This window comes from Embiotoca jacksoni, unplaced genomic scaffold (genome assembly GCF_022577435.1).
Source record: "Embiotoca jacksoni isolate LCO1_2020_lvr unplaced genomic scaffold, fEmbJac1.0.p SCAF_46, whole genome shotgun sequence".
Taxonomy (NCBI): domain Eukaryota; kingdom Metazoa; phylum Chordata; class Actinopteri; family Embiotocidae; genus Embiotoca; species Embiotoca jacksoni.
In genome coordinates this window covers 1,323,172-1,349,499 of record NW_027185399.1, presented here as the reverse complement: position 1 = coordinate 1,349,499, position 26,328 = coordinate 1,323,172, and the positions used below count along the sequence as shown (strand labels likewise).

At 41.8% G+C, this 26,328-nt stretch overlaps 2 protein-coding genes across 3 annotated transcripts; one reads left to right on the top strand and one right to left on the bottom strand.

Annotated features, from left to right (window-relative positions):
• Positions 1–10,017: 10,017 nt before the first annotated feature.
• ergic3 (ERGIC and golgi 3) lies at positions 10,018–25,528 on the bottom strand. Of its 2 annotated transcripts, XM_069169506.1 has the most exons (14): positions 25,375–25,528; positions 24,109–24,179; positions 22,803–22,890; positions 22,557–22,676; positions 21,978–22,074; positions 21,586–21,751; positions 21,272–21,329; positions 18,646–18,660; positions 18,060–18,091; positions 17,811–17,907; positions 14,727–14,791; positions 14,335–14,471; positions 13,885–13,940; positions 10,018–13,143 (listed from the first exon to the last, which is right to left on the bottom strand). In XM_069169506.1, exons 1-14 carry the CDS (start codon positions 25,460–25,462, stop codon positions 13,064–13,066), a joined length of 1,170 nt encoding a protein of 389 aa, XP_069025607.1. In that variant the 5' UTR covers positions 25,463–25,528; the 3' UTR covers positions 10,018–13,063. The 2 variants fall into 2 exon arrangements, with proteins under 2 accessions (XP_069025607.1, XP_069025608.1); XM_069169507.1 differs by lacking the exon at positions 18,646–18,660.
• romo1 (reactive oxygen species modulator 1) lies at positions 15,159–17,493 on the top strand. The gene is made up of 3 exons (XM_069169509.1): positions 15,159–15,298; positions 16,456–16,586; positions 17,219–17,493. Exons 2-3 carry the CDS (start codon positions 16,456–16,458, stop codon positions 17,325–17,327), a joined length of 240 nt encoding a protein of 79 aa, XP_069025610.1. The 5' UTR covers positions 15,159–15,298; the 3' UTR covers positions 17,328–17,493.
• Positions 25,529–26,328: the final 800 nt, after the last annotated feature.

Sequence of the window (26,328 nt, the reverse complement as noted above, 5' to 3'; positions counted from 1 at the left end):
GAAACTGGAACTGCTTTAGATTCTAGGAACTTCAAGAATGAATGAGGAGGAGGAGGAGGGGGAGGAGGAGGAGGGAGTGGAAAAAGGGCGGGAGATGGAGGTTAGTGTGGTGGAGTGGTGTTACCAGTGGACTTTATTTTTAGAACTAGAAGAAGAAAGAGCCAGAAATGTAGAAACGAGTCGTATTATCTCGATCCCGGCATCAACTATTTGTTTCATCAGACCCGAGAGCGTCCCGATGCTGCATCACTTCTGCATTGAGTCTGCAAAACTTAAAAAGACACAGCTTCTCTCTTATTTCAGTCTTTCTTTAAAAAAAAAAGAAAAAAAGTTTTTCTTTTCAGACACTGAGACAAAACTTGCGGTGATAATAACCAGGAGATGACCACCGAGGATACCGTGTCCATCTGTGATCTCGTGGAAAAGTCTTCTGATTTCTCAGGTTGTTGTTTTTTTGATTATTGCAGCTAAAATGGGTGAATTTCCGGCAGTTTTTCCAGTTTTAAAGCGAACTAGAATCACGTTCTTCCGGTTGTACGCCTCGGTTTCCATTCACGACTACGTTGTTGTTGCTTTTCCAGACTTTTAAGGAATTCTTATGACATGCTTTTGTCTATTAAAGCTGACTTAAAATATTTATGTTGCTGTAAAGACACTAACAAAGTCCTGTTTGGTGTTTTTGCAGATTATTATGATGATTATTTTTTAATAAAAAAAAATGTCATCACAACATTAGAACCTATTCGATATTTGGGGCACATTTTTATTATTATCAAGGTATGACTTCTTGAATTATGACCACAAACATGTTTGTGATGTCAGAGTAAACTTTGACCTTTGACCTCCGAAATCAAATCAATTCATCCTCAAGTCCGAGCAAACATTTGTGCCAAATATGAAGAAATTCCCTCGAGGTCTTCCCGAGATATCGCGTTTAGACAAACGCAACTTTTTTCTAAACGTTCCCGACTTTTCCCGATGTTTTGTTTTAAGACAAATTTGATACATTTCGGGGACGAATCGTTTAATAGTTGAGATCACAATGTTATGAATTACTGGTTTGATTAATACACTCTTTAAAAAGTGACCTTTGTCCGTTATCTCCCATCAACTTCATGCTGCTGATGAAATACATGTGATTTGAACGGAAGTGGGATTTTTCCTTATTACTTCTTTTTTTTTTTTTATCTTTGGATAAATGGTGAAACATCAGCTGACAGAACCAGAACACACACACACACACACACACACGCACACACACGCACACACACATACACACACATACACACACACACACACACACACACACACGCACACACACATACACACACATACACACACACACACACGCACACACACACACGCACACACGCACACACACACACACACACGCGCACACACACACACACACACACACACACACACACACACACACACACACACACACACACACACACACACACTGTCCATTTGAAGGGAACATACTGCAGTCGTGTTTGGATGCTCGTCTCCCGTCTCCATATTTGGCAGCTCTTTGCAGCCACACACACTCACACACATTCCCCCGCTGTTCCTTCTCTCCGTGACCGGGCCTGAACCCAAGAACCTGACAACACCCCCCACACACACACACACACACCACCACCACCACCTCCTCTTTCACCTCCTCCTTCTTCTCTTTCTTCTTCTCTTTCTTCTTCTTCGCCTTCTTCTTCTCTTTCTCCTTCTTCTTCTTCTCCTTCTTCTCCTCCTCTTTTCTTCTCTTTTTTCTCCTTCTTCTCCTCCTTCTCTTTCTTCTCCTCCTCCTTCTTCTTCTTCTTCTTCCTCTCCTTCTCCTTCTTCTCCTCCTCCTCCTCCTCCTTCTTCTTCTTCTCCTTCTTTCTTCTTCCTCTCCTTCTTCTTCTCCTCCTCCTTCTCCTCCTTCTTCTTCTTCTCCTTCTTCTTCTTCTCTTTCTTCTTCTTCTCTTTCTTCTTCTCTTTCTTCTCCTCCTTCTTCTCCTCCTCCTTCTCCTTCTTCTCTTTCTTCTTCTTCTCCTTCTTCTTCTCTTTCTTCTCCTCCTTCTTCTCCTCCTCCTTCTCCTTCTTCTCTTTCTTCTCCTTCTTCTCCTCCTCCTCCTCCTTCTTCTCTTTCATCTCCTCCTCCTTCTTCTTCTCCTTCTTCTCCTCCTCTTTTCTTCTCTTTTTTCTCCTTCTTCTCCTCCTTCTCTTTCTTCTCCTCCTCCTTCTCCTTCTTCTCTTTCTTCTCCTTCTCCTCCTCCTCCTTCTTCTCTTTCTTCTCTTTCTTCTCCTCCTTCTTCTCCTCCTCCTTCTCCTTCTTCTCTTTCTTCTCCTTCTCCTCCTCCTCCTCCTCCTCCTCCTTCTCTTTCTTCTCCTCCTTCTCCTCCTCCTCCTCCTCCTCCTTCTCTTTCTTCTCCTCCTTCTCCTCCTCCTCCTCCTTCTTCTTCTCTTTCTTCTTCTCCTCCTGGAGTGACACCGATGCCTGAGGCCGGTTTTTGGCTGCAGATTAATTCTAAATATGTCTTGTTGAAATCTCAACCTGGTGTCCAATCGTATCCACCTTTAAAAATAAAAATAAAAATAAAAAGGAGGATTTCTTTCATTCAAATGTTTTCAGACAAAAAACAACAACCGTAAAATGCTGTAAAATATAAAAACAAAAAAAATTGAAAAGCTCCTCGGCGACCCGACCCCGCGCTCCGGCCCGCCGACGCCACCGATTGGCCGAGGGGCGGCGGCGGCTGGCCCCGCCCACCCGCCTTCCTCGCCGTGGGCGGGGCCTCGCCGAAAATAAACGTGCTGCTATGTCATCACGGGAGGAAACGATCTGTGTAACGCAGCCGAGCGGGTCGGCTCGGTGACATCCAACACGCTCGCTCTATTTCAGGCGGGAATGTGTCGGCCGAGTCTCGCTGCCTCGACTCCCCGGAGACGAGGACCAAAACAAAACAAAAAAAAAGAGTTGTCAGGGTTCGTCACAGCTCGTGTACACCTGACGCTGCTCTCTAGACACACACACACACACACACACACACACTCACACACACACACACTCACACACACACACACACACACTCACACACACACACTCACACACACACACTCACACACACACACTCACACACACACACACACACTCACACACACACACTCACACACACACACTCACACACACACACACACACTCACACACACACACTCACACACACACACTCACACACACACACTCACACTCACACACACACACACACACACACACACACACTCACACACACACACACACTCACACACACACTCAGGTTGTAACTCCAGTTTCAGATATCTAACCCGGCTCTATAGATCGAGTACGCAGCGTCCCCCGCTTGCTGTTTTTGTACTTTAAAGGTGTCGTCATTTTATATAAATCAGATTTTCCTCGTTTCTTTTTTTTTTTTTTGATAATAAAGCACGAAAAAAAAGTGTCAAATTGTTCAGTCCGCACAGAAACACACATTCAGTAAACGTGCCGTTTGGACTTCCCCACGTTTTGTGATGTCACAAACTTGCGCTCGTGTCATTCGTCCACCCTCGGCGACCTTTAATGTGGAAGGAGAAGAAGAAAAAACAACTTTGAGTGGTCATCCTGTTGCGAGCCTCAAGACCCGAAGAAGACCCGCGGTCGTCCTGGGACGGGGCGGGGGGGGCGTGTCAATAAGGAACGAGTCAGCCAATCAGAAGAGAGGGACGTTGATATCAATGTATCTTAAAGACACAGTGACAAAACAGCCTGTTTTATGATGGAGCTCCAAAGAAAAGCTTATTTTTTTTATTTTTTAGATCTTTTTTTGGTACATAAAACCAGATAAATGTCTTCTTAAGGATATCGAGACTTTATCTTATTTATTTTATGACATTTATTGACCTCCAGGTTTGTGTCGCAAAAAACGATTATCAGAGTTTTAAGCCTGATTTTTATTTCATCCAGAGTGCAGCTCACACTGATTTTGACTTTATGCTCATATATACAAGTGATAATGCAGAAAGGAGTCGTTGTTTTTTTCTGCTAAATTAAAGAGGAAATGTCGTCAAACCTAAAATGGTTTACCGACAACTCGCTTCATTTGCTTTTCTAAATTCTGACGTACATTTTTATCGATCGCTAATACAGTCGTATGAAATGCAGTAAAATGTTTTTGAATAAATGCAGGAAACGTCTACGTATAAAAAAAAAAAAAGCAGCAGCGTGACTCGGTATCATTACGTCGACTCTCCTCCAGACGGGTTTTCCTTCCCGCTGTCGGAGGTTTTTCTCTCTTTAAGGTTTTTGTTTTTTTTCCGTCCCAGCGAGTTGTTAAATTGTTCTTCTGGGTTCATCTGTACATTGTTGTAAACTTCTGCTTTTTTTTTTTTTTTTTAGGACAAAGGCAGCACGTGTTTAAAGTTACAGATAATTATCTCACAGGAAACAAAAGTCACACGTTTTATTAAAATGCAGATGTTCCTCTTCTCGAGTTTCGATTTTGGATGTTGTTTTTTTTGCATCGTTGGAGCCGAATAATGATTTTTTTTTTTTAATTCGATTCGATGTGTATTTATTGCAGGAAGCCGCCGAGGCTTCGAGCCGACGTGAAACCTGAAGACAAAGCGACTCTTTGAGCCTGAAACGTGGAGAGTTTTCAGTACGATAAAAAAAGAAAAAGAAAAGAAATCCACATCTGCATCCAGAACCAGAGTCTGATGATGAAATATGGACTCTGCCTGCTCCCTGCTGCTGGAGACACACACACACACACACACACACACACACACACACACACACACACACACACACACACACACACACACACACAGAGTCAAGCTGACACAGCTGACGTGGCGTCCACAAGGCAAGTTGAATAATGTGTAGAGAGGGGAGGGAAAAAAATGCTTTTCAGCTGGAGGGATTTAAAGGGGAGGGACGCCATTAAAGCACACACACACACACACACACACACACACACACACACACACACACAGTCAAAACCGACACAACTTAAAAGGGACGTTATGACGATGTATTATGTACTTTGACGAGTCTTTACTTAAAACAAAAGGAGACGTCGGTGGGGCAGAAGTTTCAGTTTTAACGCAGACGTTCACCTTTTTGTATTTTACTCTCGGCATTCGCGGTACTTCAGGTTTTAAAGTCCTCTCACAGAAACACCTCACGTCACCTTTCTGCGTCACGATATATATAGTTGTTTTTAACATTTGGAGCTCGAGCTCTTTTGCAAAAAAAATGATCTAGAAAGAAATGTTTAAAAACGCTGTTGCTAGGCGACGGCGTCTAGAAGCCACAGAGGCTATCGCTTTATTTAGCTATTGTCTAAGTCACGAAGACGAAATGCTTCTTCTTCTTCTTCCTTTTGCGAGTTGTAAAAGGGGCGGAGCATCAGCGCCACCAAGTGACGCATCTTCTGCCGCAAAGGATTGTGGGTCCGGAACAGCCAGAGCAGCAATGCAGCTCTGCAGACTGCAAAACGCTTAACGTACTTTGAACTGGAGGCGTACCAAATCTTCCTGTGGCGTACTAAATAGTTCGGTAGTATCGGATGTCGGGAACGAACACGTTGATTAAATCTGGCGGACTGGATGAAGATTCGCGGAAGAAATGCATAAGTCTGTCGCCCGAGCAGCCTTTTAAGGCGCCCCCTAGTGGACGTATGAATAACAACAACCCAGAGAAACGATCAGATTTCTCTTGTTGGGAGGAGGTTTGATAAAACAGTTTTCTAAAAACAAAAAGAGGAGAAATGTAACTGGTATAAAGGTTATGTACGTTTCTTGGAAACACCCGAACGCGTCGCACGCCACTGATTCAATAATAAACAGAAGTTTAGTCAGCCGTCTGACACTTGTACAGACTGAATCTTTGGTATTTAAAGATTCTTGAATGAAGAACTCTTGTGATTATTTGCTGTGAAACCAGACTGACTCATCGGAGTCGTCTGCTGCCTTCAGTTCCTTCACAATAAACAACCAAAAAAGAACCACCAACGATCGGGAGGAAATAAAACAGTCAGGAGTGACTCTCGATTCCTCATCCGCAAATGTAAAACAGCTCGTGGTCGCGTTATGTAACAAAGCTCCGACTCAGCAGTCCCTAACCCTGAGATTTTTATTCCCTTTTTTCTTTTTTTCACATCGAACATTTTACAACCAAACGTTGAATCGGCTTCCGCTGAGATGAAAACACGTCCGATCTTTGCAGAGCGATTTCTCAAAATAATACAACAAAGCAAACAGAAATATTTCCATTAAATTATCTACGTAATAGCGCTGTTCTTTTGATCTGTTTATCTCAATGCACCAACTACTAAGGTTCATTAAAAACGCTCCGACTCTTAAAGCTGGACTGCCTCAAAATTGTATTTACTCACATCTGTAACTAAAGAAGTCGATTCACTAATTTGACTGACTATAAAAATTGACATTAGCCTCCAGGTCCTTTAAGTGTCTTAAATTCCAATACCATTGAGGGCCACTAGGGGGCTGGCTCCAATAGACTCCCATTTAAATAGAATAAGCTTCTCTCATGAAATACAAAGTCAATAAATGTCATTCTGGCGTCACCGGCTAAATTCACTCCTTTTCTAACCAACCCGGCATCACGGCGAGGCGTGAAATAGACACGCCTGTCCACGAAACGTGGTATTCTCACGTCTGGACAACACCAGGTGTAGGTAAAAGCACATTTTGCTTTAGTGGACGGACGTATCTATTTCACAAAACCTTGTGGAAACTAACGTGGTTCGGAAAAAAAAACAATATACAAACAAACACTTCGTCTACTGGAGTCGAATGTTATCAACCCGCATGGTAGTCCGCGATTTATTGGGGTGTACTCAGTTTTCCTGTACACATGTGGGCGGGGCGTAGTATCCCTCTGGTTCTCAGTCACTTCCTCCCTTGGCTCCTCCCCCAGCTCGCCCAAATATGGTCACTTCTGGTTCTAAACAAAAAGGAAGATGCCGACGGACGAAATCCCGAATTTGAAGCTTCGAAACAGCAACTTACAAAACGACGGGTGAAAAAATACTTTTGACTAGACCAAACCGGCGGGTGCCTACAAGGAAGGAAATCAGAATAAAGACCTCCGACATGTTCAGAAAACTTGTGCGTCGAACCATCACTGTGGATTCTTTGTGATTTCCTTCTCAGAAACCTCAGCGTGACTCACGGTGGATCAGAGGAAGACTAATGCCCCAAAAACTCAGAATAAAAAAATAAAAAAATGATGGTGAGCTCTTTTCTTTCAGAGTATTTCGGTTCATGATTGATATTTTCCATTCGGCCGTCAGAGGAAACGAAGCAGCTTCAGACGACACCGTGACTCAAATTCAGCCGTCGGGCTCTCGAGGGAAGTTCGGTCCGTTTCTAAAAGTGTCTGCAGACGGTCGGACGGAGGAGAGTTATGCACCAAGTTTTAATCAGTCGTCCAAAGAAAACCACTTCTGTCCAACTCCTGATGAGGAAGAGGACGAAACGCAACAAACAGAAGTCCTGTTTGCGTGTTTTTTCAACTCTGCGAATCAAAGTAAAAAATAATTTGCTTCGGTTAAATTACACGCACGTTTAAAAACAAACTAAACGGAGGCTTCGTTTGTTTGTTTTAACGTTAAACTGAGCTACGAGCTAATACGCACAACAACGCCCACCGACCTCGGCTGATTTCCGGGAAAACTTTTGAGCCGAATTTTTTATCGTAAAAATAAACCGACGACGACAACAAACAACAAACAACAAACGTTTTGTTGCGTTTCACTTTAAGGAACGACTTGCTTTTTAGATTTTATTGTTGTTTTTTTTAAAAAGTTTAAACTGTCTTAAAGTCGTCTGTTATTTAAACCACTTTATTTATAGAGAGGACGCGCTTCACTGAAATACAAGAATTCAACTGTCGTAGAAACGAGTTGTTCGGCTCAGTTTTAACCGCGACGTCTCTTTGACCTGTGAAGTTAATTCACCTCCTCTGAAAACCGGCAGAAACATTCGGATCGAACATGAAGAGATAAAATCGTATTTAATTATACATATATATATATATATATATATATATTATTGTGAGTAACAAACCTCCAGCTCTGCTTCCTGTTCCACTTTCAGTTCTGATTCACAAACCAACACATCTGCTCAACAGAACCACTGACTACGCCTTTTTTCCTTTCCCCACCAACAGACCAGTGTGTGTGTGTGTGTGTGTGTGTGTGTGTGTGTGTGTGTGTGTGTGTGTGTGTGTGTTTGTGGGTTTAAATCCCAAAAGCTAACATCCATAGCTGGTAGATTTCAGCTGATAGAGCAGCGGCTTGCACTGATGGCATCATAATCCAGGGACAGGAAGTAGGTCGAAGAGTGTGTGAATACAGTGTGCGCGCACACACACACACACACACACACACACACACACACTGACAAAGAGGGAAAGTATGTACTTGTTTTCCCTTTGAGCCTCAGACGTTCAGTTTTGTGGGTTTTCTTGTTGTTGCATCAATTAATTTATTGTAAATTACAAGAATTTATGTTTCATTTGTGTCATTGTTTTATTCATTTATTTTTGTTGTGCCTAAAAATCCCTAAAGCTACGTCAATATTGTATTTACGATGAACCTTTATGATGAAATGTCTGGAGTTCAAAGGTTAAACACAAGCAGCTGGAGGCTGATTACCGGAGTGCAGTCAGGTGATCGGAGAGGAGGCGGGGCCAAAAGACGGGCGGGTCGGACAACAGAGTTCGTACGTAGAAACCGGAAACCAACAGACTGAATTCATGAATAATAATAAAAAGAGAGAACAAAAAAAGGAAAAATGGGAGTTTTAAAAACAAAATTCAGATTTAGTTCTTCATCCGTCAAGTTAAACTTGCATTTTATTGTCTTGATCGAAGTGTAGCCGTCAAAAAAAACGATAAAAAAGAAAGAAGAAAGTGTTTTAACTGATGAAGCCGTGAGCGAGTATTAACGTCTGTTAGCTGCTGCAGAAAGAAATATTTCATCTGGATGATCAAAGATACGCGTAGAAGATTTCAACTCAACAAGTTCAGTCGAGAAAAAGAGACGATTTCATTAAATGTTCCACCAGATTTAGTTTAATCTGAAATCTGAAGATTTTGAAGACGACTTTCTCACCGACAAACTGATGAATGAGGGGAAATTGAATTAATTAAAAATCAGCGTTAGAAAGTGACCTCGCGACTGATGACGTCTTTTACTGTTCCTACGAGGACCAGTTTAATATCACACACACACACACACACACACACACACACACACACACACACACACAGAGATACGCCCCAGGCACATAATTACATTTCCAGTATCAAACTATCCTCTGTGGACCGTAACACTGAAGTGATCAGGCTTTCAGGGCTCTGACACACACACACACACACACACACACACACACTTAAACACACACACACACACACACACACACACACACACACACACACACACTTAAACACACACACACACACAGGAAGTTACTCAGGCCGGCTGTAATTTCATTCAGATGGCTCTGTTCCTGTGTGTGTGTGTGTGTGTGTGTGTGTGTGTGTGTGTGTGTGTGTGTGTGTGAGGACAACAGCAGTAACGGCAGCCTGCAGAACTTGGTCGCCCTCTAGTGGCCGATGGAACTGCAGGAAACAGGAAACTATTGAACAGATTTTTCTGAACCGAACACTTAAAAAAACACAGACGTGTTTCGACCATGACGACATTTTATAAATAAGATGAAACTCAAAAACAATTTCATGAGTTGCTCTATTATTTTGTACTTGGTATAAAGATAAATACAAAATATCAAGTACGATATCAAACCGATAGAAGATCTAAACGATAACTTCTTTTATAAAGTCGCCATTTAGACTTTTTAAATTAAAAGCAGCGACATCACCCTGAAAATAAGCAAGTGTTGGATCTTCTTCCTGTAAAGATTCGATTCGATTCGATTACATTTTAATATTAAAAAAAACCAAAAGTAACGAGGCGGCACTCAGTCGCAGCTGGTGTAGTCAACATTTATTTCTGTCATTTTAAAAACAATTTGAGGACAATCAAAATATAAATACATCTCTCTTTCACACACACACACACACGGTATTAACACACTCGCACACACACACACACACACACACACACACACACACACACACACACACCTGTGCACATTCACACAACCCCTCCCCGGGTTTAGATGTTCAAAAGGTGCAACAACCGACCGCCAACTTTCATCATCAAACTGCATCAACCAGACTTCAGAAGCTCCTGAACACACCGAGGACAAATGGTTTTCATACTCGTGTCTCTTTTTTCAGCCGTAATACTCGAATATTCGTCGCAACCGGCGACTCGCGCGTTCGCGTCCTTCTCGGATCGTCACGGCGACGAAACAAATCTTCAAAGGAGTCTTTCAAAAACCGAGTCGTGAACCGTTACCGACGGGATAAATACGCGTCACCACCGGGAGGAAAATCTTCCAGGAATGACTTTTGGCAAAAAAAAATAAAAAATGAAACGGTCAGTGCGACATTTTGTAGAAAGCAAACTGAAAAGTGTCTGAGACGTCCAGCGAGACTCTGAAAGTTTGGATTTCCAAAAGCGAGAGTTTCTGATTCCTGATAAGAACAAACAACAAAAATAAAGGTGACTTACGACTGAGTTGATTTTCTCCAACACGCCGACAGAAACTAAATCCTCGTAAACCCGTCAGTCCACCAGAGAAACGTGTGTTTTCCTTGAAACCTAACCACGTGTTGTTTTTATTTGCAGGTTTCTTTGCTCGTTCAGAGCAGGATGTGACCATATTTGGGCGGAGTTAGCGGTGACTCATTATTTCCAGATGGACCTCCAGAAAACTAAGAAGAAGGAGTGACTTTAGCTAACAACACCGAGATAACTGATGGACACATTTTATTCACTTTGGATTTGATGAGAGAAGTTGAATGGGAGTCTATGGAGCCGGAGGCTTTTTGGAGCCGACCTCTAGTGGCACTCGCTGGTATTGCAGTTTTAAGGCACTACCGCATCGCCCTCATTTAACGGACCTGGAAGCTACGAACTCTTTTATAAACCGTCTGTGGTTTAGTCGACTCAAAACTGGACACTGAACTGCACCCTCTAGTGGACCGACCGGTGTATTACGTTTATTTGCATTGATACCGAGTTGAACTTTATAACGTCAGCTTCAAGCTAAATATATACATATAAAAAAAAAAAAAATGACGATATGATATAAATTAAAATGATATAAACTACAGCTGATTTGTAGCTAATGAGCTGAAACACCAGCGTGGTGCTTTCAGGGAAACTTTTTTTTTTTTTTTTTTTGACAGTTAAAGGCTCGTCTGAAAATAAACACTGCGAGCCGAAGATCAAACGGGGTCGAAAACATCTGGATTCAACGTGGCGACTCCAACGTGTGAGTCGGGGGGAGGGAGGTGGGAAGGGGGGGGGGGCAAAGTCCGAAATGCGGCGTCTTGTGGTTTGGCGTTTCCTCTCTGGCGGTTTACTGACTCAGAATAAACAGCGGTGGACTCGGGAGGAGGTCGTCGTCTGAAGCTGCCGCTCGCGTCGTGATTATTTTAACATTCCCGCCCAAAACAACAAATGAAAAACAAACCGCCGTAAGCGTTGTCGTTCCACAGCAGATGAAAGACGGCGAACAGAAGCAGCCCTTTTCCCAACAATGAAAAAGAAAACGAACATGTACCGAGTCTGAGGGAGGTTTTCGGGGGGGGGGGGGGATTCGACGCGTTTTTGTTTTTCTTTCTCTGAGGCAGTGATGGATGTTGTCTGTACAATATTTACAAAAAATAAACAAAAGAAAACAGGTAAAAAAAAAAAAAAAAAAAAAATCATACGAGGAGTTCGTTTCTGAGTCGCGATGAGACGGAAGGAGAAAAAGGAGATTTCACAACTAAAACATCGTGGAGGCAAAAACTGAATCGTTTAATCGTGGGAAAAAAAATAAAAATAAAAAAAAGGATAGAGAAAGAAAAAGTAGTGTGATTTCTTCCGGGTTGAGTTCTTGATATTTACCGGGTCGAAGCGACTGAAGGAATTTGGCCTCCAGAATAATCTGGTTTCATTCCGACTGAAGACTTTTAACGCCACGATTCTCAACTTCTATTATAGAAATTCATTTTATTATCGTAAAATCTATTTTTTTCCCCCCGTGACAAACATTAGGAAGGTTGTCGGACCTTTAAATCGCTGCACACGTCTCTGAATTTATATATTTAAATAGTTCTGGCTCAGAAATGTTATTATTATTATTTTTTCTCTGGTTGGAATAAGAGCCAATCAGAGCGTTTGTGGGCGGGGCTAAGGCTTTAAATACTCCATAAACAGTCAGTAGATTTGGTTCAGGTCTGTTTTTTTTAGGTTTTTTTTAGCTCTTTTCATGGGATTTGTTGACAGGAATAAACATCACATCATCATTTAGTGACAATAAATTTGATAAATCTGAGATTATAAAATATCTCGTGGTTTAGTGTCAGGTTTTCATCAGAAAAGAAATGTACAAACTTTTCCCATCAGTCGGTCCGGGTTTTAAAAGGTCGAGGAACTGATGAGAAAACAAAACAAAACAACAACGTAGGCGACGTTCTCCTTTTCCTCCTCGAACGCGGATCCTCGGCGTAAGTGGTCCGCCGGTCGCCGTGGAAACAGGACGCGAACACGACGGAAGGAAACGGAGCTCCCCTTTTTCCCCGGAGGACGAATCAACGAGATTCGAAGCTCAAAGAGTCTCTCGAGTCCGTCTCCGTCCTGTCGGTGTCACATTTAACAGCGGAGAGGAAAATTATATATATTTATAAAAAAATAAAATTAAAAAAAAAACCCGTCATTCCCAAAGGTTTCCTCTCCGGATCCTCAGAGACAGAAGAGTTTAAAAAAACTGACTTCAAAATTGTAGTTTTCTCTGATTGGAGAGAAAAAGCAGATTTGTGATTTCAAACCCGTCTCGTCCTTCTGTCTCAGTGTTCTGGTGTCGGTGTCGCACCGTCGGAGGCCAGCAGGGGGCGTCGTGGGAGGAGGGGGCGCTGTTAGGACGCCTTGCCCAACTCTATCTTCTTCTGAATGGCCCGAGCAGAGTGGTAGATGAGAGAGTCTATCAGACCGGCCACTGGACGGGGGGGAGGAGGAGGAGGGAGGAGGAGAGGAGGGAGGAGGGGAGGGGAGGAGGGAGGAGGGAGGAGAGGAGAGGAGGAGAGAGGAGGGAGGAGGGAGGAGAGGAGGGAGGAGAGGAGGAGAGGAGGGAGGACGGAGGAGAGGAGAGGAGGAGAGGAGAGGAGGAGGGAGGAGAGGAGGGGGGAGGGGAGGAGAGGAGGGAGGAGAGGAGGGAGGAGAGGAGGAGGGAGGAGGAGAGGAGGGAGGAAGGAGGAGAGGAGGAGAGAGGAGGGAGTAGGGAGGAAGGAGGAGAGGAGGGAGGAGAGGAGGGAGGAGGAGAGGAGGGAGGAGAGGAGGAGGGAGGAGAGGAGGAGGGAGGAGGGAGGAGAGGAGGGAGGAGAGGAAGGAGGGGGAGGAGAGGAGAGGAGGAGGGAGGAGAGAGGGGGACAGAGGAGAGAGAAGAGAAGAGGGAGGAGAGAGGAGAGAGGAGAGAGGAGAGAGGACGGAGGAGAGAGGAGAGAGGAGGGAGGAGAGAGGACGGAGGACGGAGGAGAGAGGAGAGAGGAGGGAGGAGAGAGTCACACCGGATCCAACTTTTTCTTTTTAACACTCAAATTCACATTTCAGTGTTTTTTTAAAAAAAGTCTCAGGTAAAAAAAGACTTTCTGTTTTAGTGTTTTAGTGTTTTAGTGTTTGAGTGTTTTTATGTTTTAGTGTTTGAGTGTTTGAGTGTTTTTGTGTTTTTGTGGGGACTGACCTGTAAACACTCCTCCAATAATGGCACACACTCCTGTTAGAAAGTGTGTGAATGATCTGAAGAGAGAAAGAGGATTTTTTTTTTTTTTTTTTGTAATAAATGTGATTTATTTCTTGAACCTTCATATTTCCTTTAAATATCTTTAAAATGACTCTTTTTAACAGTTATTTAATATCTGCTCTTTGCTTCCTTTAATAAAACAATATCCAACCTAAACTGCTTATCTTGTAAAAAAAAAAAAAACATTTTTAAAACGAATTTCTCCACGAAACAGCGTAAATGAATCATTTTTTTTATAAGCTGCGGTCACAAATACTTCAGGAGTCATTTTCTCCCTCTGATATCAACATGATTTGTCTCACCTGTTTTCAGCGCTAAAACGAGCCAAAATATCCGACCGACTCGGCGCTTTTTTAACGACCTTGTTGGAGGTCGTCCGGTGACTCCTACCTGTGTTTCTCTGTGAATTTCACCATCATGGGCGACAGCTCATATAAAACAAAGACGCCCGGCAGCCCCTGGTCTCCTATTAGCCCGTTGGCCACCTTCTCGTGTCTGGTCACTGAGAACTGGTTCGTTTTCACCACCTGGAACCAAAAAAAAAAACAAAAGAAAAGAAGAAAGACTGGTTTTAGTTTAATGGTAAAACATTTCGCCTCTTTAGCGTCTTGGCACATAACATACTGAAAGTCACGCAAACATAAATAATAGTAATAATAATAATAAAATGTACAAAAGCTCTGCCTCGTCTTTTTTTGAGTAACATAATCAGTAATATAAACACTTTTTATTTTTACTCACGTCTTGAAGGTGAATTTTCAAAACAATAATGTCGGACTCACCTCTCCGTCAGTTTTCACGTAGATGGTGGGAACGATTTTCACGAAATACTGGTACATCATGGACGCTGTGAGGAGGAGAGTTTGTTCAGATTTTAAAATACAAATAATAAAAAAATATATATATATATAAAAGAAAAAAAAACAGCAGTATAAATATATATATTTAAACTGTAAAATAGAGCATCTATTTTGTGCGTTAAATGTGGATTTAATGTATAAACATCCTGGAAATAAACTGGATATTGAAAGGAGGTTTTCCAGCATTCACTTCAAAATAAAAGAGGAGATGTGTCTTGAAATAGAAGCGGATAAAAATTGGCAGGAAAATGGAAATAAAAAGGGACTGCAGTACTGCGCCTGAACCACGGGGTGGCGCCGTGTAAATGTTCTCCTCCGCGTTACGTTTCGTCTTTATTTGCTTCCTCTGTCTTTTCCGCTTCTTCCTGTTTCCGGTTATGGACGTCTTCTAGAAAGACATTTAAACGCAGCTGCGCTCCAATAAAAGACGCAAAAAGAAGTTACGAAGCCCAAAAAACAACAAAAAAACCCTCATTTCAAACACACAGCTGAAGGTAAGAACGAGTTCAGATGAGTGAGGCTGAATTTTGTTGATAAAAACACAGAAGTTTGTCGGTGGAAACGAGCCGTCAAGGCCACCGGTGACGTTAGCATGCTAAGCTAGCATAACAAACCCACCGGTCAGAAAAAAAAAAAAAAAAAGATTTAATTTCACGGATTGAAAATTTATTAGAGGTTTTGAAAGTCAACAGAAAAACATCTTCTTTTTGATTTGTTTGTAATTAACGCGGCTTTAAAAAAAAAACTGCAAAAGGTTAGCGGAAGTGTGCTTAGCTACCGTTAGCCTAACTTCCGGTGCGGAACCTCCTCCTCCTCGTCTCTAACCTGTCCTCCTCCTCGTCTCTAACCTGTCCTCCTCTTTGTCTCTAACCTGTCCTCCTCTTTGTCTCTAACCTGTCCTCCTCTTCGTCTCTAACCTGTCCTCCTCCTCGTCTCTAACCTGTCCTCCTCCTCGTCTCTAACCTGTCCTCCTCTTTGTCTCTAACCTGTCCTCCTCCTCGTCTCTAACCTGTCCTCCTCTTTGTCTCTAACCTGTCCTCCTCTTTGTCTCTAACCTGTCCTCCTCCTCGTCTCTAACCTGTCCTCCTCCTCCTCGTCACTAACCTGTCCTCCTCCTCCTCGTCTCTAACCTGTCCTCCTCCTCCTCGTCTCTAACCTGTCCTCCTCCTCGTCTCTAACCTGTCCTCCTCCTCGTCTCTAACCTGTCCTCCTCGTCTCTAACCTGTCCTCCTCCTCCTCGTCTCTAACCTGTCCTCCTCCTCTTCGTCTCTAACCTGTCCTCCTCCTCGTCGTCTCTAACCTGTCCTCCTCCTCGTCTCTAACCTGTCCTCCTCCTCTTCGTCTCTAACCTGTCCTCCTCCTCTTCGTCTCTAACCTGTCCTCCTCCTCCTCGTCTCTAACCTGTCCTCCTCCTCCTCGTCTCTAACCTGTCCTCCTCCTCCTCGTCTCTAACCTGTCCTCCTCCTCTTCGTCTCTAACCTGTCCTCCTCCTCTTCGTCTCTAACCTGTCCTCCTCCTCCTCGTCTCTAACCTGTCCTCCTCCTCCTCGTCTCTAACCTGTCCTCCTCCTCTTCGTCTCTAACCTGTCCTCCTCCTCGTCTCTAACCTGTCCTCCTCCTCGTCTCTAACCTGTCCTCCCCTGTCCCTCCAGATGCCGGTGGCTGTAGGTCCGTACGGCCAGACCCAGCCGAGCTGCGTCGATCGGGTCAAAATGGGCTTCATGATGGGGTTCGCGGTGGGAATGGCTGCCGGTGCCATGTTTGGTACTTTCTCCTGTCTCAGGTACGTTTTGGACTCAACCGTGCGCTCAAACTGTTGTTGTTGTTGTTATTGTTGTTGTTGTAGAAGCAGCGACTGACTTAAGATCATGAAATGAAATAGGTGGACTTGTGTCTGGTGTGAACCGCACAGTACGTAATAAGAACCGTTCATCCAGCCAGCTCATGTTGGGGGGGGGGGGGGGGGGGGGATGGACTTTATGATTAATTAACTTAAAAATGTAACTTCACTGCGTCTAAAGGAGTTTTAAAAATGACATTTAATCTATAAAGTAAATGAACATTAGTAGTTTTAACTGATATTATCTTCAATTGATTTACTTTGACCTCACTGGATTTAATTATTTTCTTACGGTAAAAGTTTGCGTAGTTTGTGTTTCTCACAAATGTACATGTTGTGAAACTCGGCCCATTAATAAAGTTCTTAAAGATATAATAAAAATAAAGATCAATTTTGTAATTCAATAGAAACGTCTTCAGGAATTTTACCCGACTGTAATTTTCCTCTCGAGTCCAAGAAGAGCAACACGAGCATATTTCATATTTCACATTTCACTCGGTGCTGCGGTCAAATCTGAAGTAATAAAGTGATGATTGTCGTGAGGTTCAGAGTAAAACGGTGCGTATCGCCTCCAGGATCGGGATGCGCGGCCGGGAGCTGATGGGGGGAGTCGGGAAGACCATGATGCAGAGCGGCGGGACGTTCGGCACCTTCATGGCCATCGGGATGGGAATCCGCTGCTGAGGAACGTCCGCCGACACACTGCTTCGATACAGCTACGGGACTTTTCAAAAACGAGGCGGACCGCGGCGCGACTCGGTCCGTCTCGCGGCGCCGACACGATCTCAACCCGCAGTTCGGTTTTTGTCAATAAAAAAAAAAGCTCAGCTTGGTGGAATCGGTTCCCAGAGTGGACGCGTTTTGTACTTTTGTACTTTCACTTCACTTTAGAAACGTCACGTTCCACTTTTACACACTTTTATTTTTTCTTCTTTTCCCATCACAGATATTTTTTTTAACAGAACAAAACTGAAAAAGATGCTCGAGATATTTTTAGATAAATAATACCAAATGTAGCCGCCATCTAATTTCCATTTGTAGAGAATATTAGTCAATTATATGGAGTTTTTCTTAGATACTCAGAGACGAAACGTTAAATGGTTTTAGTGGCACAATTGATACTGAAACATAAATTTAAAAAAACACTAAAACGGTGACATCACTGACCTTGCGGCGCCGTGACGTCCGTCTCGTCCAGCGGGTTGACGATGCCGGGGTAATCTTTACCGAACGACAGGTGTTTTATCAGGTGGGTCATGTTTATCTGTTGGACGACAGATAAACGACTTTAATCTGAAAACCGTTTAAACACAAAACACTTTCGTATAACTGAACAACCTGTCGTGAGGATTTTCCTATTTTCTTTTAAGGACGTTAAAACACACGAAGGAGGAAGAAATAATTCGCGCTACTTACGTTGTCGAGGCCAAAACTCTGCAGGTCGTGAACTGCAAACAAAACCAAACAAAACATCACTTTAATTTATGTCCTGAAAAGTCCATTTTTTTAGTGTCAGAAGTGTGTTATTGATCAGCTGATTCGGTTCTGATTAGTTCTCAGATGGAAAGCAGGAATTAAAGCTGAAGCTTAAAAGTCAAAGTTCACGTCGTCACGTCGCTCCGACATAAAATAACATTAGAATTTATATCTTTCAGTCGTAAACCGGCTCCAGAGTTGTATTTTATTAATATTATCGGACTGAAGTTGGACAGATAAAAAAAAAAACAGAAGATCAAAGATCAAATCTGAAATGTGTTTCTTCTTTCTCGTAAAAAAAAAAAAAAAAACCTGCTGCAAAAATACCCACAATGCAACTGTATTCCTAACAGTTCAGTCGGACGCGTCACGGCCTGATCTCAAACAAAACCTCGTATTTAAATCGTATATATTAACTTATGCTCATGACAATCTATAAACTCTGCATTATTTTTCACACATCAAATAAAACAGGTCACATAAACTTTTCTTTGGAAAAAAAATCTGCGAAGAAAGACGGACTTACTTTCCACAGCGTGCACTGCAGAAAGAAGAGAGAAGAGTCACCATGACGATGCAGGAAGACAACAAACCAGCAAAACCAGCTGTTAACGTGTGTGAGGGCGGCAGCGGGGGAGGGGAGAGGGGGGTTGAATGGGGGGGGGGGGGGTGAGGGGGGCTGCACAACTCAGACAAAAAACACTTAGTAGATGTTCTTATGTTAAATATGTATATTTTTGTACATGAGGTCGGTAGGCTGTTAAAACTCACCTCGAAGGTGAGAATTGATCTTTTTGTGGTCACGATTTGTTTATTTTTTTTTTGAGAATTAAAATACTTCACTTCACAGTTTGATTTATAAACCAGAGATTTTACACGAAGTTCCTCAGCGCACGAAACCGGGAGGAAACGGAAACCTTCGTGAGTAACGGCAACCGGCAGCGACGTCACCCGTCGGTTTTATAAACGGCCGTTACGAAGCCTTGAGTTCGTATTTTGTGCCGGCGTCGTCTTTGCTAGTTCGGAGCGGTTTGGAGCAGGAAGTGACCATATTTGGACAAGCTAGGGGGAGGAGCCAGCGGTGGATCTGATTGATATTATGCCCCGCCCGCCGATAGCTGTAACCTGACTGCACCACAAGCCTGTCAATCAAACAGACACGCCCCCAAAAACAGGTCTTCTTGAATCTTCTTTTCTAATGAATGAGGGATTATTTTCAGATGGACCTCCAGAAAACTAATAAGAAGGAGTGACTTTAGCTAACAACACCGAGATAACTGATGGACACATTTTATTCACTTTGGATTTGATGAGAGAAGTTGAATGGGAGTCTATGGAGCCGGAGGCTTTTTGGAGCCGACCTCTAGTGGCACTCGCTGGTATTGCAGCTGAAGACACTTCTGGATCGGAACCATTTTACAGACCCGAAGCTAAGAACACTTTTATCTGACTTCAACACGTTTTTCTTGAGATTTTGTTCCATTCAAATTAATTGTCGTATTCGTCTTGTTTCTCCGAGTGTGTAAACATTGTCGTCTTTTTAAGTGTTTCGTTTTTTCCCCTGAATAACTTCACACTTAAAAGCTCATTCGACAAGGCCTGCGTGACTTCTGTCGGAGAGATTGTGCAGCCCCACAACACACAGCGGGGGTGTAACACTTCAAAAGGTCGGTGCAGGCCGGAGGAGGAGGAGGAGGAGGAGGAGGAAGAGGAAGGAAGGTTTGGGATGGAAAAAAAAAAGAAAGAAAACCTCATCTGAAGTGATTCTTGTCTCTTGTTTCTGCTGCTCAGCATTTTAAATATCACAATAAAACTAATTTAAACGCTGTCAGTCAGATTTAATTAATCGTTGATCTCAAAAATCACAGATTCAAGAGATCGGAGGAGGCCGATGTGCTCGGGGAGGAAAATAAAACCAACGGTGGGAAAAGCAGCTCAGACCTTCAGACACTTTCACCGTTTTTTTTAACCAACCAGATTTTTTTACAACAGCACAGATTAACGACAACTTTTAGAAGCAGACGTATGACAGCTTTCTTTTTTTTTAAGTATCCGGTGGCCGGTTTAGAGTTAATTAATTTCCTGCTCTGGTTTAATGAGACAGGTGAAAGGAAACATTCAGCAGGCCGACAAAACAAAACAGTCAAAAAGACCCAAAACTCAAAACGCACAACGACGGAAGAGCAAAAATGAAAAAGGCATAAAAATGTGGATGATGGTGAGGAAATGGTGCTTTCAAGGGTTCGACTGACACAGCGTGAGGCGTTTGTTTGGCATGCACTCAGTGAGGAGACAGATTTTTATATATCAGCTCCAGCAAAAATCATTTTTAGTAGTTTGGTCCCATTACGGCCCAAATCAGAGGTTAAAACCCCAAAAAGATGCTGCGCTTTTATTTTGAAGGACGTGTTTTTCCAGTCGTCATGACGGCGACGTCCAAAACCAAAATCGGTAGTTTTTTGTAAAACACAGCAAAGCACAGATATGAAAAGTGACTTTTCCCACACAGAAGGTAAAAACTGAGGAAGAGTCACGTGACCTCCACACATCATTTTCCGGTGATTGCAAGTTTCTTCAACTATTAAACAAGATTACGCTCCAATCTGGGATTTTTAGTTCAGATTATCCGACGTTATTTTGTCAATTATTTTTTTTAAACTCCATCTTTGTACATTTAGGATTTGATATGAACTCAAACATCAACTTTTAAGCCTTAAATTTGTACCGAATCACTGAGTTGGTGCCTGAATATCAGAGTTGAAGAGATCAGCTGACTGCACCGTTTTAAATATTTACTGAAGTCCTTCATTTTTTCCATAATTCTTCATGTTGAAGCCAAAAAAAAAAAATCAGTCTTGATTCATTTGAAGGAATTCAACATGCAGTCAGAACCGATTCTGTGCAGCTCTGAGTTGTTAATGAAGCTCTTGATGGATGAATGACGGGAGTCTGATGAACAAACATACCGGTCAAAGCTTTCTAAACGCCTTTATTACTTTATTAATATCAGCTTTATTTTATCAGCTGATAAAAGGTTTAAAAAAAAAGAAAATGGAATAACTACGAAGCGTTAATACGGACAATAAGGGAGTTAAAAAGCTTCGACCGGCTCGGCGTGTGTGAACGAGCAGGATGAATGAAACACGTCTTACCGTGGACGTGAGACTGCTGGAAACTTTTTCCCGGAGCAAAGTGGAAATTTCCTGCAACCTGAAGAGGAGAGAAGAGTGAATATAACAATAAAACAATAAAGAAAAAATATCTATAAAATCAACATATTAAAAGGCAAAAAAAATAAATAAAGAATCATCATACTTCATTGTTCTAGTTTTACATTTGTTTTTTAATCTTCAACATTTACTGTCCAGTTTCACTCATGATGCAAATCTGATGTTTCACGTTTTAAGGCTTTAAATATATGATCACGAATCTTCTGCAAATTTACGATGTTTCATTACAGTTTCACCTTGTTGACCTCCAGGAAGCCGTAGACCTGACAGCCTTCGTTCTTCTGCTCCTGCATCCTCTGCGTGAAACCTTCCCTCTTGCACTGCTCGATGGTGTCGGCGCTCTTGAACGCCCAGCCTCGCCGCCGGTACGCCTCCCGCACGTCGTCGCAGGTGTTGCAACATCTGGACACGCGCACACGCACGCACACACACACACACACACACACACACACACACACACACACACACACACACACACAACGAAGGCATTGTGTGAAATACAGAGTTTATAGACAGATGTGTAAAAAAGCAGAGCCTCCCTGTGTGTGTGTGTGTGTGTGTGTGTGTGTGTGTGTGTGTGTATGTGTGTGTGTGTGTGTGTGTGTGTGTGTGTGTGTGTGTGTTTTACTTGAGGTCTTCCGTCTCGGCTCCGTAGCAGCTCTCACATCTGTTCGGGTCGAGCGTACTCGGGTCGAACACTTCGCCGTCGTCAGCTTTGCCGAGGTCTGAACGGGGAAACGCAGAGTCGTCATAATTATTAACCGACAAGCGTGATTTTTTTTTTTTTTTTTTTTTAGTCGGACCTTTCTGTCTGCGGACGTTTCTTTTAATCCCGTGTTCTTTACGTCCGATTCACATTTTGGTCGGTTTCCAAACCGAAAAGACTCGATTGCGGACCGAATAACCGAAGTGTAGTGAAACTCTTTAGAGGAAGCGCTTCTCGGTCGGTAACCTACGAACATGTTGCAGCTACTTCGTGGTCCAACCTTCATTTGACTACTTCAAAAAAAAAAAAAACAACAACCTCGTAAAACATTTAATCTGCTGACTCCGCCGTTTCCCTCATTTGCGTGAGGGAGAGGATTAAAAGTGCTATTCTATTTGTTCCCCCGGCTGCAGCCCTGCTTCGTGTGCTTATGTGTTATTGTAATGAGGTCAAAGGTCACAGCAAAAGTAAAAACAACAACTTTTGTTTGTTTTTTTGTACCGTGTTTTTCTGCCTCGTTGGTGACGGCGTTCAGGTCTTTGTCCAGCCGCTGTTTGAACAGGTTGTGTTCTACGTCCAGCTGCTGCTCGCCGGCCACGTCCATCGCGTCGATACTCAGATCTGCGAGAAGAAGAAGAAAACCAATAAATAAATAAATAAATAAAAGAAAAACAAAAAAAGTGTGGAGTCGGCTTCGTCGCGGCCCGACGTGACGCCGCTGCAGGCGGAGAGGGAAGCGGCACTTACAGGCGCAGGGCATGTGGGGGAAAATGACGTCGATGTTGATTTTGAGTTTGTCTCCCCGCGACGTGTCGACGTACAGCTCCGGGTGGACCTGCAGGACGCAAATTCAACACAACGGAACTCAAGTGGCAGCAAATAATTCAATAAGCGTCTTTTCGGGGGGAAATTATTCTTGAAAAAAAGTAGAATATTTTTTTAAAAAGCGATTGCGGAATATGCTGAATTACATTTCTGCTGGCGGTTACAGATAAATGATATTAAAACAGCTTTGCAAGATATTGTATTGAGTTTTTTTTGGGGGGGGGGGTTAAAAAAAAAATGATTATGGAAAGTCTTTAACAGACACTGAGCTGAATTATCAAATAAAGATTAAAAACGGTCTGAATCCTTTTGAGTTTAAGAGTCAGAGAAAATACGTCTGTAATATTAATATCAAATCTTAATATGATATTGTGTGCAGATTTTGAACATTCAACACACTAAAGCCGTTTTCATATCTCACTCATCCAACCGGTCGGACAGGAAACGCACCGGATAACTGACAACGTGGTTCCTATTGACAGGAAGCTTCATCATCATCATCATCATCATCACTATTATTACGCAATAATTTTTAGCTGATTTACAAATCGGTGCTGCAAAAAACAATGAATTCATTCTTAAAATTGGAAATATTTCCATGTTTTCTGGACACTTTCATGTGTCCGTCGTGGCCGGGAAAGTTTTGCACCGGAAAAAAGATCTTTTAACATCTCAAGTTAGACGACAACTGGGGAAAAACTCTCAAACGTTCCCTCTACGGATGAAGAACGTGTGATGTGGTTGAAAGCTTGAAGTCAAGCTGGCAAGTCAAAACTTCAGCTGAGATCATTTTGTCAAACTAATAAAAACAGTTAATTGGACACAAAAAGTAAAACGATGAAATTAGTTGTGACTAGCGAGTCGTTTGGCCACGCCCACTTTCAAAACCACTAAAATACAATTTAGTTATTTTCATTATCGATTCATCTACAAATTATTTTACAGATTAATCGTGTTGTCAATAAAAAGCACAACTTTATCTGCAAAACCAAAAAAAAAGGTTTCATTTGTTGTCATATTGCCAAAAAAAAATCCTCATATTTGAGTTGTCGGAAAAAGTTAAAGTTGATTTTGATCGACTTTGTAGAATTAATAAATAAGAGTGTACGAAGTCGTTGGGATTTTTTTTTTGGAATAAAAAGCAACCTGTTATATTCACCTCTGTGTGTCACATTTAATTTCACGAGGAGGATATTTAAAAGAAGCAGACGGTCGTGGATGAACTCACCTCTTTGGTGAGATAGTACTGCAGCTCGGAGACAAACAGGATTAACATGATGACGCCGCTGATGATGGTCACTGCAGAGACGCAGGAAGGAGATTAAAGAAGAAAATAATCATAAAAATCCCACAAATCTTCTTCCCTCCACTTTAGAAATCAAATTCTATCACGTAGAAGAAAACTATATTTTAATAGATGTATTAATTCACCTTTTCGGGTGTATGAAAAAAAAAAATATGTAAAAAAACACTTGAGACAGCTGATCGAAAGATACATGATAAAACAAAATTAAAAAAAAATGACAATACTAAAAGTAGACGGGACTTTAACTAATCAAACAATCCCAGCAGGAACCGGCTCGTCTTTGCAGTGATAATAAAAGTTGTGGATGAACATAAATCATATACTCACTCGTTTTTTTTATACTTTAAACTGTAATACAAATTTGGAAGGAGATATTTGTCTCTTAAATATAACAGCCAGTTGCTAAATCTGCTGTTTGGTGTTTCGGCACTTTATTTTAATTAACCGGAGCTTTTTTTTTCTACTGAAACCTGCCTAACACATGTATTTTTATTTTATTTATCTTTTGAAACAGTGAAATCGTGGGCCATCAAAATAAAAACAAGTTTGCTGAAAGACACTAAAAGGTGAACAGAGTTGGGTTCAAACTAGATTTGGTTTGTCGACACCTTTCAATCACATTATTTGATCTGTAGTTTGTGTCGTGATGGTGTCAACACACACGTAGACGAACTGTCATTTCAGGCACTAAACTCAATAAACTAATAAATAAGATCGTAATGAAGTTTTTATAAAGTCACCTCTCTAATTTCTCATTTATTTAATTGAAATACGTCCACATCTGTTTCCTCACCTTTCAACGTGTCATCTTAAATAAGACCTAAACTAATCTAGTACATCTAAAAATTAAAAAAAAGACATCAGCTGCTTTCACAAATGATTATTTTCCACATTTACCTCCAGTTTATATATTTATCTGTTTATATATTTATGTGTTTATCTTTGTTCTGGCTGTTTAATGCTGCTGATATTCAACTATACGTGTTGCAGGTGTCTATTCTGCCGGACTGTGTTATCGGAGGTTCGTCACGTCTATAAAAATGATGTTTTATTTGATTTATTTTACTATATTTGAACATCTAAACGTCCAATGAGCCCCGTTAGCTTTGTTGTTAGCCGCCGCCGCTAACAGCCTGGCTGCTCGCTCTTTATTATTATTTATAACCCAAACAAAAAAGGTCTTTTTACCGGTCGCTCCTCCCCACGTCTTCACCCGGAAATCCTCCAGGGTTTTGGGATAAGCGTCAAACTGCTTCAGTTTATTTAACGTGTCCATTTTATTTTACGGGAGCCGCTAAAAACTCGTCAAACGATGTTACCGACGGGACTCCGGTCACACATCGGGCTCCTCGCGCGTTCACTTCCGGGACACGCTGCGGCGCGTGGTGCGCGGCCGCGGCCAATCAGCGTCGGCCGCGTGAATTCTTTTCCTTTTTTTAAAAATTATTATTATTATTTTTTTTTTTCCGGATGACAACAGCCGCTTCAAAACCCCCCCCACAAAAAAACTGAATTAAAAAAATAAATAAATAAATTATAAATTTACATCCATAACACAAATAATAGAAAATATTATATTTATATATATAATATATAGATTATATTGTATATAATATATATAGATATATATAATGTACTGTATATACTGTGCATTTTATATTTTTTACTGCTATTTACTGCTATTTTATTGCTTTTCTATTATTCTATTATTTTATTCTATTATTTCTATTATTATCTTATTGCTTCTGTATGCTGCTGTAGCGGAAAAAAACTTCCCCTCGGGGATTAATAAAGTAAATACCTACCGACCTACCTAAAGAATATAATAAAAGTATTAAGTGTAATTTAATGGAAAAAGGGTAAATACAACGGATTTCACATATTTACGCTTTGGCGTTTTTGTCCCGCTTGCGTTCTTTAACAGTGTCGTTACTACAAATAAATTAATAAAATTAATAAAATCATTACTCGTATGTGTTCACGTGCTTCGGCCAATAAATTCTGATAGAGAAAAACGAAATAAAGTTGTTGCCGTGACAATAGAAAAAAAGATAGAAATTGACATTACTTCATCATTTTTAATCTGGTAAATACTGAATTTTGGTCATAATTATGACATGAATTCTTAAGTCACAGTCACCA

Excerpts from the sequence above, each read along its gene's own strand:
- romo1 (XM_069169509.1), top strand. The coding sequence starts at position 16,456 with ATGCCGGTGGCTGTAGGTCCGTACGGCCAGACCCAGCCGAGCTGCGTC. Across the intron at positions 16,587-17,218 it reads GGTACTTTCTCCTGTCTCAG|GATCGGGATGCGCGGCCGGG; the intron begins GTACGTTTTGGA and ends TATCGCCTCCAG.
- ergic3 (XM_069169506.1), bottom strand. The coding sequence starts at position 25,462 with ATGGACACGTTAAATAAACTGAAGCAGTTTGACGCTTATCCCAAAACC. Across the intron at positions 24,180-25,374 it reads GACGTGGGGAGGAGCGACCG|TGACCATCATCAGCGGCGTC; the intron begins GTAAAAAGACCT and ends GCGTCTCTGCAG. Across the intron at positions 13,144-13,884 it reads TATTGGAGGAGTGTTTACAG|TGGCCGGTCTGATAGACTCT; the intron begins GTCAGTCCCCAC and ends CCCCCCGTCCAG.